General features: G+C 32.2%; 1 protein-coding gene across 3 annotated transcripts; it reads right to left on the bottom strand.

Moving 5' to 3' along the window:
* Positions 1-10,810: 10,810 nt before the first annotated feature.
* On the bottom strand, positions 10,811-12,746 carry LOC108488967 (heavy metal-associated isoprenylated plant protein 47-like). Of its 3 annotated transcripts, none has more exons than XM_053028954.1 (3): positions 12,605-12,746; positions 12,326-12,386; positions 10,811-11,293 (listed from the first exon to the last, which is right to left on the bottom strand). In XM_053028954.1, the coding sequence occupies exons 1-3, from the start codon at positions 12,608-12,610 to the stop codon at positions 11,022-11,024; spliced, it is 339 nt and encodes a 112-aa protein (XP_052884914.1). In that variant the 5' UTR covers positions 12,611-12,746; the 3' UTR covers positions 10,811-11,021. The 3 variants fall into 3 exon arrangements, with proteins under 3 accessions (XP_052884914.1, XP_052884913.1, XP_017648707.1); XM_053028953.1 differs by having other exon boundaries at positions 12,326-12,398; positions 12,605-12,733; XM_017793218.2 differs by having other exon boundaries at positions 12,326-12,404; positions 12,605-12,724.
* Between the last annotated feature and the right edge of the window lie 1,318 nt (positions 12,747-14,064).

Genomic DNA, 14,064 nt, shown 5'->3' with positions numbered 1-14,064 from the left:
ATGGATAAGGGAATTTTATGATGAATTATTATGAAATTTAAGTTCTAATTTTATATTAAGGTGGTTTTATTAAGTGATTTTGATAGGAAATGATATTTAGGACCTAATTGTGAAAAAGTTGTGAATTGAAGGTTTCTGTTGAAATTAAGAATATAAAAGGTTTTGAAATAGTTTATAATGATAAAATAAAGTGTTAATTGAGAAAAATTAGTTCAATTGATGGGTGAATTGAGAAGGGACTAACTTGTGAAAATTGTAAATTTTGGAGTAAAAGTGCAATTTTGAAATTTGAACAGCATAAATTGTGAAGTGAAATAGAATTGAAATGGATGCTAATGAAGGAATGATTTTATAATTATAGATCAAGAAAACGAATCAATCGTGGAAAGGAGAAAATTCAAGAATAGTCCCGAATTTCTCGACTTTTACAAATTAGTCCAGTAAGTTCATATGGCAAAGTTCAATGTTTTTTATGAAAATCTTATGATTGTTAAAGTATTTTATTGTTGATGAATACTATCAATTTGCATTAACTAATAAATAATGTGTAACTAAAAGTACAAATTAGTAGGAACAATGGATTTGAGTGCTTCTATTCGTGACCTCGATGAATTGACGAAAAATATGTGATAAGTGCGCCCGTTTAAGACCATAGCTGGGCTATGGCATCGGTGCAATGTGATAATGTGACTCCGGATAAGACCATAGCTGGGCTATGGCATTGGTATAATGTGATAATGTGATTCCGTATAAGACCATGTCCGGATATGGCTTCAGTATGATATGTGAACCGTGTAAGACCATGGCAAGGCTATGGCTTCGGTGTGTGATGCGTATCAATGTGAAAGTCCATAGTTTACTATGGCAATGTGATAATGAAGCACTCAATTCCCTTATTGTTCCCTAATTTGACAATGAAGTAAATGAGAAATGGGCCTAAGGGAGTTAAATTGTGAGTTGCCATATGGAAATTATTCCAATGAGTTATTAATGAAATTGTGATTTGGAGGATGAAATAGTTAAACTAATAGATATATGATTGTGTACGATATTTGATATGATTTGTGTTTATATGCCTATGAGCTTACTAAGCTTCAATAAGCTTACTTGTGTGTGTTTAATATTTTATGTAGATTGACTTGAAGTGAAGTGGGTAGATCGGATCAACACAACAGGGCACACTATTCAGATCAATTCGGTAGTTTTTGTTTTATGTTTAAAGATTTATATGGCATGTATAGAGTTTGAATGAATTAAAGTAAAGATGTTATAAACTAGCTAACAATATTTGTACTAAAACAGTTTTCGTAAGTAGCAGTAGTTTGACTTTGAAAAATCACTAAAAATAGTAGAAATGGAATTAAATAATGAACAAATTATGGAATCGAATCTTGATGAGTCTATTTTCATATGGAAGAAGCAAAACAGGTATATGAGCTATATTTTATGAGATGTTTAAATTTTTGTGAAACAGGGCCAGAGCGATTTCTGGATCCCTGTTCTGACTTTGGAAATTCACCATAAATTTTACAAAGATAATTAGAAGTCATACTTTATATGTACAGATTCCTTATTGAGTCTAGTTTTATTAGAGACAAACGGAATAGTCATTGAAGCTCTGTACAGAGAGATATCTGATTCGTAATACACAAAGGTCAGAGTAGTCAAACCCTGAAACAGGGGAAATTTTAAATAATAAACTGTACTAATTGGCTTGACTAAAAATTCTAGAAAAAAATTGGTAAGTAGATATATGAGTATAAATTCATAGAAAATTTACGGATTTGGATTTCGAGTTTTATAACTCGAGATATGAATTATTTAGCAACTATGACACAGTTGGACAGCTTGTCTGAAAAGTATTATATAAATTATCTAAATTTGGTTAAGTGCTCAAATAAGTTTAGTAGTGCCTTGTGCTCGACTCCGGCAACGGTCTCGGGTAAGGGGCGTTACAGAACCATTCATAATGATTCACATATAAGGCTTATCATATAGCAAAATCATACAATCGTGCATATTTGGATATTATCATCCTAAATCAACATTAACCAAAGTTTAGACCAAAACCATCCATTCGCAAGATACCACATAATATAACACCTATGTACATGCCATAATATCGTCCTACAAAATGAGCAAAAGGCTACAAGGTTGATAGAGGGATGGTCTGAGCTTCATGGTGATCCGATCGATGAGTTCCACAAATCAACTTTCTACAAAGAAGGAAAAACAACTAGGTAAGTATTTCAAATGCTTAGTAAGTTCATAGGTAATAAAATAAAAACTTACCTCAAACTAAATAACTTTATAAAAATTACGTAGCATGGAAAATCACAATAATAACGTGAGCTTAAATATCAAAATCTATTATATATGTATCGTTCCTTAACATATCAACACGTAGCATTTGAGTGGTCAACCATGAATTTTAAAATTTTAATTTTCCGTTGTGATTATTTGATTGAGTAAAAATTAGAAACAAACCAGAAAAATAATTTTATGTAAGATGCACTAAATTTTTGACAAGATGATCATGAGCAGCTTATCGAATAAGCATTGATGCTTTATCATTATTGATTGCATTTGATTTTGAAGCCTTGATTCAAGGGACTTATCATCTATTTATCAAGGCTTATCAAGTTGGTTTTATCTTGTTGATCGACACTATATATAGGAGGTTCGTTTCCTTTGTAAAGTGTGTGACTTTGTACCTAGGAAATCGAATAAGCTTACTTAAGTACTCATTGGCAGACATAGGATCGTTGTGTTTGAACTACGTTAACAAAGCTTAATTTTGTTATTTCTTCTTTGTATTGCTTTTTACTTTTATGTACTTATGGTTTTTACTAGATGATTTGCAAGATAGGAAACAAATTAGAGGGAACCATAGTCTATACTCCAAGGCACCTTCTGATGCTTAAGTTAATAAAGCCTGAAGAAAATAGTAAAATGGTGAGAAGTCTGGTCTGTGGCCATACCCTGTCGATGTCGTGATATCGGTATTTATAAATCATTTTAATGCTTGCTTGAGGTTGCTCTGGCTTGTACCCGGATCCCTCTGCAACTTGAAGGGCATTAAATCATGTTTCATTCTGCTAAAGGATTTGAGTTGGCAGAAGTTTGTCTTGTTATTTCATGAAGGAGCAAGGAGGGTGACGTGTATAAGCATTCTACGCTAGTGGGGATGAAGATTACATGTGATGCTCTTGGGCCTGTCCCATTATTCTTTGGGCTAATAGCCGGTATGCTCAGTTTGTTGAGAATATTTGTGTTATTTGGGTGTTGGCCTGTGCTAGTAAGTATGGGTTTGAGCCCACTAACAATAGTCTCACCTACTAGCTAGTCTGGAGTAGGTTTAAGGTGGCCTGTGAAAGACCAATAATTGTTGTTTTCCTAAGTAAATTTGAAAAGTTCGAAAACCTCTTTAAATTACTGCTTTAAATTTTAATAAATTTTTAATTATTTTTGTTCCAATGTTCAAACAAATCAAATTTGTTGAATCGAGAAATGGTTGTCTGACCTGTTCAACCACCGATTCAACTATTAAACATTGAATATGAAACTATAAGATTATACCACATCATCAACTATTTTTTTTAATTTTCAAGTGATGATGTGGTACAATCTTATAATGTCATATTTAGTGTATAATAACCGAAATGGACCGATGGTTGAAAACTTTTATATATTTTAAGTTTTGGATCAAAATGGATCGGTTATCAAATTCAAATACTAAAGTAGATAAAAAAATGTAAGATACTAAAATAAACCTAATCACTAAATCTAAATTCCAAAAGTAATTTATAAAAACAACCAAATTGCCTAAGTTAAACTGACCCAAAACAGGATCTAGAGGGAAAATTTTGCTTATTTTTGCAGATAAATCAATCCATCTGAGTCATCCAACTAACAAGGCTGCTTCTATGGGGTATGAACTTTGTTACATATTGCAATTTCTTCTTGAATTCCTTCATCTCCTTGCTCTTCCTATCATACAAATAAATGAAATCATGATGGTCCCAAACGAAGTTCTCTATGGCCTTGAACATTATCACCTCACCATTTCTCCAGGTAGCAACTGCAACTAGTTTCATAAAATGGGGCAACTTCTTTTCTTCCCCCCAAGTTCAGAGAAAGGGTTGCGGATGGTTCTTTTCAAGTTGGTCAAATATCTTGCCAAGATCAAATTGCTGATATACTGACTAAGCACTACACAATGTTTGAATGTATACATTTTATTATATTTTTTATAATGAATATTAAGCTATTATCGATAGACTTGTTCATGGGTCGAGTTACCTTTCAGGCTTGAAGACATGCCCGAATTTTGGGAGAGTTCGAGTAAAAATATTAGGCCCATTTAAAATATAGGCCGAGCTCGGGATTTAACATTCAAGGTTCGAGCCCGACATAACCCGACCCATTTTAAGTTTATAATACTTTATATTATGTTATTATATATATTATGTAATTTAGAACACATTAAAAAAATTAACATATACTAAATATATAATATTACTCTAATGTAAACATTAAAATAATGTTAAGATGACTATATAAAATATTTCAACAAATAAAAAATGAATAAAATTATTAAATAAATAAAATAAATATTAAAAAAATAATGTGGGCAGGCCTAAAATGGGCTTTGGTTAGTCTTTGGCAAATATGGGCAGGTTTGGACAAAATTTTAGACCCAGATTTCAAGTCAGACCGGATAGACCCAACCTATCCCTACCCATAAGCACATTTAATTATCAAACAGATTGCTAGTACAAAGATCTTTTGTATTTTTACCTTGGCTTTGCATGTTTTTCATCTCGTTAATGCAACTTGCAAAATAATATTTTTGTAACATCTTTTACTCGGATTCATTAACAGATACGAACAATGAATGTCAAATTAAAATTTTCAATTTCAATCCTTAACTTTTATTTACTTTTCTGACATTATTTAGATTCCATATGATGTTAAATTTCTTTCTAAAATTTTATATTATTAAAATTTTAATTAGAGAATCCTAAATTCTATTTTCAGAGTATTTTTATGCGAATTTATGATTTACGATTTAGTCCCGTAGCCTCAAATTTACAGTTCAGTCTCTGGAAATCATATTTTCTTATTTTTATTTTCAGTTTAGTCTTAAAGTCCTAGTTTGCACTATTTTGCAAAACAATCTTTTGTATTCTTTTTTTTTCAAAATTTCAAAATTTTATAATTTAATCCCTACCATTAAAATCTTATCAAATTTTCCACAAATTAGTCCCTGATTTTTGAACCATAAACTTTCATATTCTATTTTCAGAATTGTAAATTCTAAAACCATATAAATTAGGTCTAAACTCATGCCTTGAAATCTTTACAATTTAATCCTTATAGTTTCAATTTAAACCATAAACCATATTCTATTTTGTGAAAAAAATAAAATAGAATAAAATAAATAAAATAAAGAACACACAAATTTTACATGGAAACCTTTTCGGGAAAAAATCACGGGCAGAGGAGAAGAAAATTCACTATGTCGAAAAATTTGACTCTAATACAAGAGGAATAGACTATGTCTATTTATAGGCTTGTAAAGCCATATTCTAGTAGGATTGAAACACCTTATCCTAATCAATATAAAATAGATGGAGTTTAATAAGGTTTAAAAAACCTTATTCTAAAATAAAATAAAAGAAGTCTAGTTCTATATGGATTTTACTTTTATTTTATTTTCCATCGTATTTTATTTAAATAAGAATTTGGGTCACTTAATTCTAACAATCTCCACCTTGACACAAATTCTCAATGAACAAGTTCTTCATCGCGAACTTTCAATAAACAAGTTCTCCACCTCTTCCATAAAACCCCTTAAGGGTTTAACTTCAACAATGAACACCAACCAAGTCTAAGCAATGCTCAAACTTGGTTATAGGAAGTGACTTAGTCATCATATCTGCAGGATTTTCATGAGTACTAATTTTGCTCACAACAATATCACCACGAGCAATAATATTACGAACAAAATGATACCGAACATCAATGTGTTTTGTTCTCTCATGAAACATTTGATCTTTTGTAAGAAAGATGGCACTCTAACTGTCACAAAATACTGTACTGATTTGAAGGTCTTCATTAAGTTCACTAAAGAGTCCTTCAACCAAACAACTTCTTTACAAGCCTCGAAGAATCGCCATGTACTCAACTTTCATGGTAGACAAAACGATCGTAGTTTGCAAAGTGGCTTTCCAACCGATTGCACAACCTCCGATTGTAAAGACATAACTCGTGAGAGATCTTCTTCTATCAAGGTCTCCAAAAAATCAGCATCAACATACCCAATGACTTCATTTCTAGTTCTTCCAAACTGTAAGCAAACATCAGTAGTACCTCATAAGTATCTTAAAATCCACTGAACTACTTTCCAGTGTTCTTTACCAGGATTCACCATGTATCTGCTAACTGCACTGACTGCATATGATAAATCTGGACGTGAACAAACCATAGCATACATGAGAGATCCTACTGCACTAGAGTATGGAACATGTGACATGTACTCAATCTCATCATCTGATTGTGGAGACAAAGCTGATGTAAGTCTGAAATGAGCTGCTAAAGGAGTACTAACAGGCTTAGCACTCTGCATATTGAACCTGCAAAGAACTTTCTCAATGTACCCCTTCTGACTTAGGTACAATTTACTTGCTTTTCCATCTCTAAGAATCTCCATACCAAGTATCTTCTTTGCTGGTCCTAAATCTTTCATCTCAAATTCTTCACTTAGTTGGACTTTGACCTTTCTTATCACTACTTTATCTTTTGTTGCTATCAACATGTCATCAATATAAAGAAGTAGATACACAAAAGAACCATCACTATTTTTCTTAAAGTAGACACAACTGTCAAAACTACTTCTTTTGAAATCATGAGAAGTCATAAAGGAATCAAACCTCTTGTACCACTTGTCTTGGTGATCGTTTCAAACCGTAAAGGGACTTTTTCAACAAGCAAACATAGTCCTCTTTTTCCGAGACCTGTAAAACCCTCCGTTGTTGCATGTAAATATCCTCCTCAAGTTCTCCATGCGAAATGCGCTTTTACATCTAACCGCTCAAGCTCCAAATCATACATGGCCACAATACCAAGCAAAGCTCGAATCGAATTATGCTTAACAACCGGGAGAACACATCTGTGAAGTCTACTCACGGAATTTGATCAGTAACCCTTTGCAACAAGCCTTGCTTTATATCCGGGTTCTTCAACTCCTGAGTCCTTCTTTCTTTTTAAACACCCATTTACAACGAATGCCTTTTTACCTTTAGGAAGTTTTACAAGATCCCATGTTCTGCTTTTGTGGAGTGATTCCATCTCCTCTTGCATAGCAAACATCCACTTTTCTAAGTCTTCACACTAATCGCCTCGAATAATTAAATGGCTCTTGATTCGCATCTATATCTTCACCACATTTAAAGCATAAGCAACTAGATCACCTCGGCATACTTCTTTGGAGGTTTAATTTCTCTTCTTGTTCTTTTTTGGCAATAGAGTATTGCGGTGAAGAAGCAACTCTATTCTCAATTTTGTATCTTGGCTTGAGGAGTTGATTCGTATTAATCTTATGCTCCACCGCTTTTGGTTTTCTTTATTGGAAGAGTCTTTAAGAGATAAGTTAGGTAGCATAGCGGTTTCATCAAAACAACATCTCTGCTAATCACAACTTTTCTATTTTCAGACACCATAACTTACGTGCTTTTACACCACTTTATAACCAAGAAAACGCATTTAATGGATCTCGGTTCCAATTTTTCATTATCAACATGAGCATCGCAGGACACCCAAAAATCTTTCAATCGAATAATTAGCAAGATTACCAAACCATACCTCTTGTGGAGTCTTTTCTCAATGGCAACGGATGGAGATCGGTTGATCAAAAACATGCGATGAAGTCGTCATCCAAAATGACTTGTAAGTTGGCATTTGACAACATACATCGAACCTTCTCCATGATCGTTCGTTCATTCGTTCGCAACGCCGTTTTATTGTAGAGTATGACGAATCGTCAAGTGTCTCATGATCCTTCGACTTGCACAATCTATTAAACTCATCGAGCGAACTCTAAGCCATTGTCTGCATGCAGAGGTATTTTATCCGCTTTCCGTCTATTTTTCAATCATAATTTTCCAAGACTTAAATGCGGAAAACACATCGCTTTTCTGCTTCAGGAAGAACGCCCAAACTTTTCTGGAAAAATCATCAATAAATGTTAGCATATAATTAGCTCCACCTCTCGAAAGTACTCTGGATGGCCCCCACAGATCAGAATGAATATACTCCAACGTTTCCTTCGTGTTATGGATTCCTCTAGTGAATCGAACTCTCTTTGCTTCCCAAAAACACGGTGCTCACAGAAATTCGGTTTGCAAATTCCTTGCCCATCAAGAAGTCCTCTTTGCTTAATTCACCATGCCATTCTCACTCATATGCCCTAGGCGCATATGCCAAAGTTTAGTAATATCATCATCGACAAGGAAGAGGAAGCGGCAACTGCATCATCGATAATAAGATGAACCACGCAAAACATATAACTTGGCAATCTTTCTCGCCCTTTCATCACAACAAGGACCCTTTGAAATCTTTAAAACCCCACTTTCACCGTGTATCATGCCCTTTTGAATCAAGAGTACTCAACGAAATTAAATTTCTTTTCAATTCTGGAACATGCCGCATGTCACTAAGTGTTTGACAACTCCATCAAACATCTTAACTTTAATTGTTCCAACACTTGCGATTTTACACGAAGCATTATTTCCCATCAAAACAACACCTTCAGATACTGTTTCGTAAGTTGTAAACCAATCCCGATTAGGACTCATGTGGAAGGTGCAACTGAATCAAGTATCCACTCTCGCCACTTTAGAATTATTGATGAAGCGACTAGAAGTTCACCATCATTGTAGTCTTCTACAACATCGCCTTCACCGAATTTTCGGTTGTTTTCCTTTTGATTCGTAGCCTCCTTTTAATCTTATTTTGTAGCTTATAGCACTTTCAGATTTAATGTGCCCTTTCTTCTTGCGAAGTTACAAGTTTTACCTCTTTGAAGACTTGATCTACCCTTAGATTTACCACGAGGATTCCGTTCCTGTGTCCTACCACGATCATCATCAACATTCCGATCTTGTCTCCCACGAACAATGAGACCCTCTCCCTGAGAGTCGGGTTTAACCACAAGATGCTTCATCTTATCATACGAGGTTAAAGAATCATAAACCTCATCAACTGTGAGAGACTCACGGCTATATAAAATCGTGTCTCTAAAGGTTGAATAAGACGGGGGCAACGAACAAAGTAGAATCAACCCTAGATCTTCCTTATCATACTGAACCTCCATGGCCTCCAAGTTTGAGAGAATTTCTTTAAACACTGTTAAGTGTTCGAGTACAGACGCACCTTCCTCCAAACGATGAGCATAAAGACGCTGCTTCATATGCAACTTGCTTGTTAGAGTTTTCGACATACATATTTGTTCTAACCTCTTCCATAATGCAGCGACAGTTTTCTCTTTCATCACATCCTGCAAAATTTTGTTGGACAAATGCAGATGTAATTGTGTTAATGCCTTTCGATCCTTACGCTTCTTCTCTTCATCTGTTAATGTCGAAGGCATCTTATCTATCCTAGCGGGGCATCCTCCAGATCCATTTGTGCAAGAACGCTTGCATCTTAATTTGCCACAACGCAAATCGGTGTTGCGATCCAACAATGAATTTCATACTTCAAAGACGCCATTACCGTGATCGAGATGAATAACCCTAAGCTCGATACCAATTTGTGAAAAAATAAAATAGAATAAAATAAATAAAAATAAAGAACACACAAATTTTACGTGGAAACCCTTTCGGGAAGAAACCACGGGCAGAGGAGAAGAAAATTCACTATGTCGAAAAATTTGACTCTAATACAAGAGGAATAGACTATGTCTATTTATGGGCTTGTAAAGCCATATTCTAGTAGGATTGAAACACCTTATCCTAATCAATATAAAATAGATGGAGTTTAATAAGGTTTAAAAAACCTTATTCTAAAATAAAATAAAATAAGTCTAGTTCTATATGGATTTTACTTTTATTTTATTTTCCATCGTATTTTATTTAAATAAGAATTTGGGTCACTTAATTCTAACATATTTTATGCTTAACTTTCCAATTTTCTTTCATAATCATATAATTTAGTGCTAATTCAATTTTTCAGATTTTTCTACTCAATCTTTAGAATTTAAAATTTTACAAATTGGTCCTTATAGAGAAGAGAATGCTCTCTCTTCTATCTTCTAGTTGTTTCTTTATTTCTTTATTCATTTTATTACTTAATCAATGGCTAGGATTTAACCATTGAAACTTTTATCTAAGGACTACTATTAATCCAATCAAAATATCTTATTTATTATTTATATTTCTAATTAAAATTAAAAAAATGATAAAATGACTAATATACCTTGAAAATATTATTCTTTTAATTTTTCTTCCTTCTTCCACTCAAATTATTATTATTATTATTATTATTATTATTCAATTTACTTGTACCGTTCAACCTTTTAGTTAGACCTGATAATGGGTCAAGTCTCCGTTTAAAAAGGGGGAAAGCTTGGTAAAAAAAATAAGATTTTTTCTAAACAGATAGGGCCTCGGGTAATATTTTTTGGCCCGACTCGATTTTGCCAAAAAAAAACCCTGCTGCTTTTTGTTGTTGTTTAGCCATTATATTGCTACTATTTTGTTGTTATCTGTATACTACGATATATAAAAGCAAATCCCTAGAGCCTTCCTTCTATGACAATAATACGAATGTCAATCGAGTAAAGACTCAATTGACCTTTATTCCAATTTATAATCATATCAAATACATATTTGTATCCTCCATTCATCCTATCTCGAGTAACATAGATTTTATTTTATTTTTCATCCATTTTACAGTCTGAGTATAATTCTGTTTAGATCGGGAATGGAGTAACATAAACATGATGGATAAGTAATGCATCACATGATGGAACATGCTTGGCTTTGGCATGGATCTTGAACCATAATTTGTGGAGGCATGGGATATGGGGGATAACATACATAATAAGGCGAGGTATATTTTTCATCATCTTTTTTCTCTTCTTTCTTCTCTTTTATTACTTCTATGGTCAATATGGTAGCATGGTGAAGCTTCTTTCTTAAACAACGAGTCAACTTAACTGAATCCACTTCGTCTCCGGTTACCATTAGTTCATCTTTTTCTTTCCCTTGTATTGCTATGTGAGTCACACCTGTTCATCCACAAAACCAAAATTCCATGCATGTTTGTTGGGGTTGAAGTACAAAATTGTACATTAAAATGGCATAAATTGAATTAGTAAATTTATAAAAGGACTAAAAACAAAATCCTACCATTTTATTCAAAGGGCAAAGGCCTCAACCTGCCCTCTGAATTTGCCCCAGATTAGAAGTTGGGTCAAGTTTTAATGGTAAATTTAGCTTTCAACGTTTATATCATTTTTTGATTTGACTATTATTTTTTTAAAGCTAAAATTAGCCATTAACCTTTCAAAAACAGTCAATCGCTTTTTTTTTAATGGAAATGTTGATTATAACATTAATTTTTTTAACGATGTTAGCATGACAAATTGCATGGCTGCCTCTATGTACTTCATGCTGCCATGACACTATCGGTCTTATATGTCACTTCAATAAATAATTTAAAAATTATAAAAATATTCAAAATATAAAAATTCACAAAAATTCATAAAAGAAAAAGCTTGAAATATACGTGAATTGCCATGTGAGCTTCCATGTTTAAAGACTTAACGTTTTAGTTAGTATTTAAGTTTAGAAAAAAACAACAATTTGATTCTTTTTGAAACTATTGATGGTCAAATTTGACTTATTTTAAAATGTTGAGGAACAAATTTAACTTTAAAAAAAAAGAATAAGGGTTAAATTGACTAAAGATGTAAACACTAAGGGCTTAATTTTACATTTTACCAATTCTAATTGATCCTGAACTTCAAAATGTCCCAATTGAATCTTCAAATTATAATATCGTTCCAATCAAGTCCTTCTATCTACTTATTCCTCAACTTTGGCATTAATAAACAGTTTTAACCACATAATTTGATCAAAGATGATATTTAACGCAAAGTTACCTACTAGATTGACGGAAAGACCTGATTGGAACGATAATGTGTTGAAGTTTAGGGACTAGTTTAAAATTTAACATATAGTTTGGGGACTTTGGGGGGGAATTAACCCATATATATATAAGCATAAAATGAAGTCAGAATTTAGACGCCATTGCCAACCTTGTGTAGCAGCAGCAATCTTCAAAGCCTGTGCTCGACATTTCTCACAGTTCATTTGCACCTTCAGAACCATCTTTTGCTGCATTATTAATTACATATAAAACACACACACACACACATATATATATATATATATATGAGTTCCATCAATCTTATATTATATGTACATGTCTATATAAGTTGTAACAATATTATATATATATATATATATATATATATATATATATTCCCTTATAGATATGGTATTGAGTTATGGGAGAAAAAGAAAGAAAAGCTCACCTTCATATGTGATTAGAAGCAGCTTTCCAATGAAGAAATTCTATGAAATATGTATGACTTAGAATGAATAAAAAAAAGAGACACTAAACCTGCTTATTTATAAGGCAAAGTAGTGAGAAACTATACTTAAAAACCGAACCGGATAAGACTAGTTGGGACTTCTGGTTCTCATTCAGTTAAGTAATAGAAAAATCATAAGTTACACATTTGGCATTTACATTTGAGTCAATATAGCGTGAGGAATAGGTTTTTTCTTTAATGTTTTGGCTTGACTTAGAACAAGTCTTCTTCTTGTTTCACATCAATTTACAGATGGAAAAATGTAAAAAAAAAAAAAAAAAAAAAAAAACTTGTTTGACAATTCAAGCAACCTAGTCTTTGTCGGAAACAATTCCTTCTTTTGTTTTTTAGGGTTAATTGCTAATTGGTGATTGTTTTTCGAGTGGTAAGACATGTTATTTACTTGGGATGTTGTGTTTTGATTATAGTGTTGTGTGGTTCTGATGTTGGGTGTGTTTTCCGAGGTTGAGGTTTCATTTTCATAGTGTGTCCTGGGTTTAAATCGCACTAATAGTGTTATTGTTAAGACTTTACCCTCTTCTCGTAATTCACCAAAAAAAGTTAAAACAAAACTAAATTGAACTAATAGTTTTTTGAAAAGGATTAAAAGTGAAAATTTAGCATTTAACCAAGGGAGCCAAATATATATATATATATATATATATATTCACTTATATAAGTGTAAAACTAAATTTTACAGATTTTTATATCTTTTTGTGCGATTAATATTGTAATTATCCAACCATTGAATTTAACATTTCATTCATATAGATAATGTATATCATAATTGATGTAAATTAAAATTAAGTTTCTAACTATTTATTTTATGTAAAAATATATATATTCAATAATTAAATATACATTAATATATAAAATGTTTTAGATCGATACGATAAAGATGTCAGATCGATTCAAAATTTTACATACAAGTAAAATTATATTAATAAATTCAACTATTGGGTCATTAACAAAAATTTGTTGTTTTTGATGGAAAGTGGAGAGGAAATTTCTTTGTTGTCTGCAGTTATGATTTAACTAACTTTGCAATCTCTATTTAATAGGAAGATTAAGACAATTAAAAGGAAAAGAAAATATAAAAACATGTGGGGCATCTTGGAAAGTTTGGTCATTGTAATTGAAAGGGGTCGGGTTTGACAGAATAATTATCTTTTTAGATAGTCTAGACACAATTTTTTTTTGTTAAAAATAAAAAATATATATTATCAATAAAAACTCAATTTTTTCCTCAATTAATTTTTTATTCTCGATTTTTTGTTTTGATCGATTCTCTTTTTCTATTTGATATATATGATTGAACCATCAAATTAATCTATTTAATCAATCTATTAGTTCAACATTTACAATCAAGTTACAAATTATGATATTCAGATATTTTTTGA

This window comes from Gossypium arboreum, chromosome 5 (genome assembly GCF_025698485.1).
Source record: "Gossypium arboreum isolate Shixiya-1 chromosome 5, ASM2569848v2, whole genome shotgun sequence".
Taxonomy (NCBI): Eukaryota; Viridiplantae; Streptophyta; class Magnoliopsida; order Malvales; family Malvaceae; genus Gossypium; species Gossypium arboreum.
This window is presented reverse-complemented; position numbering and strand designations above follow the sequence as displayed.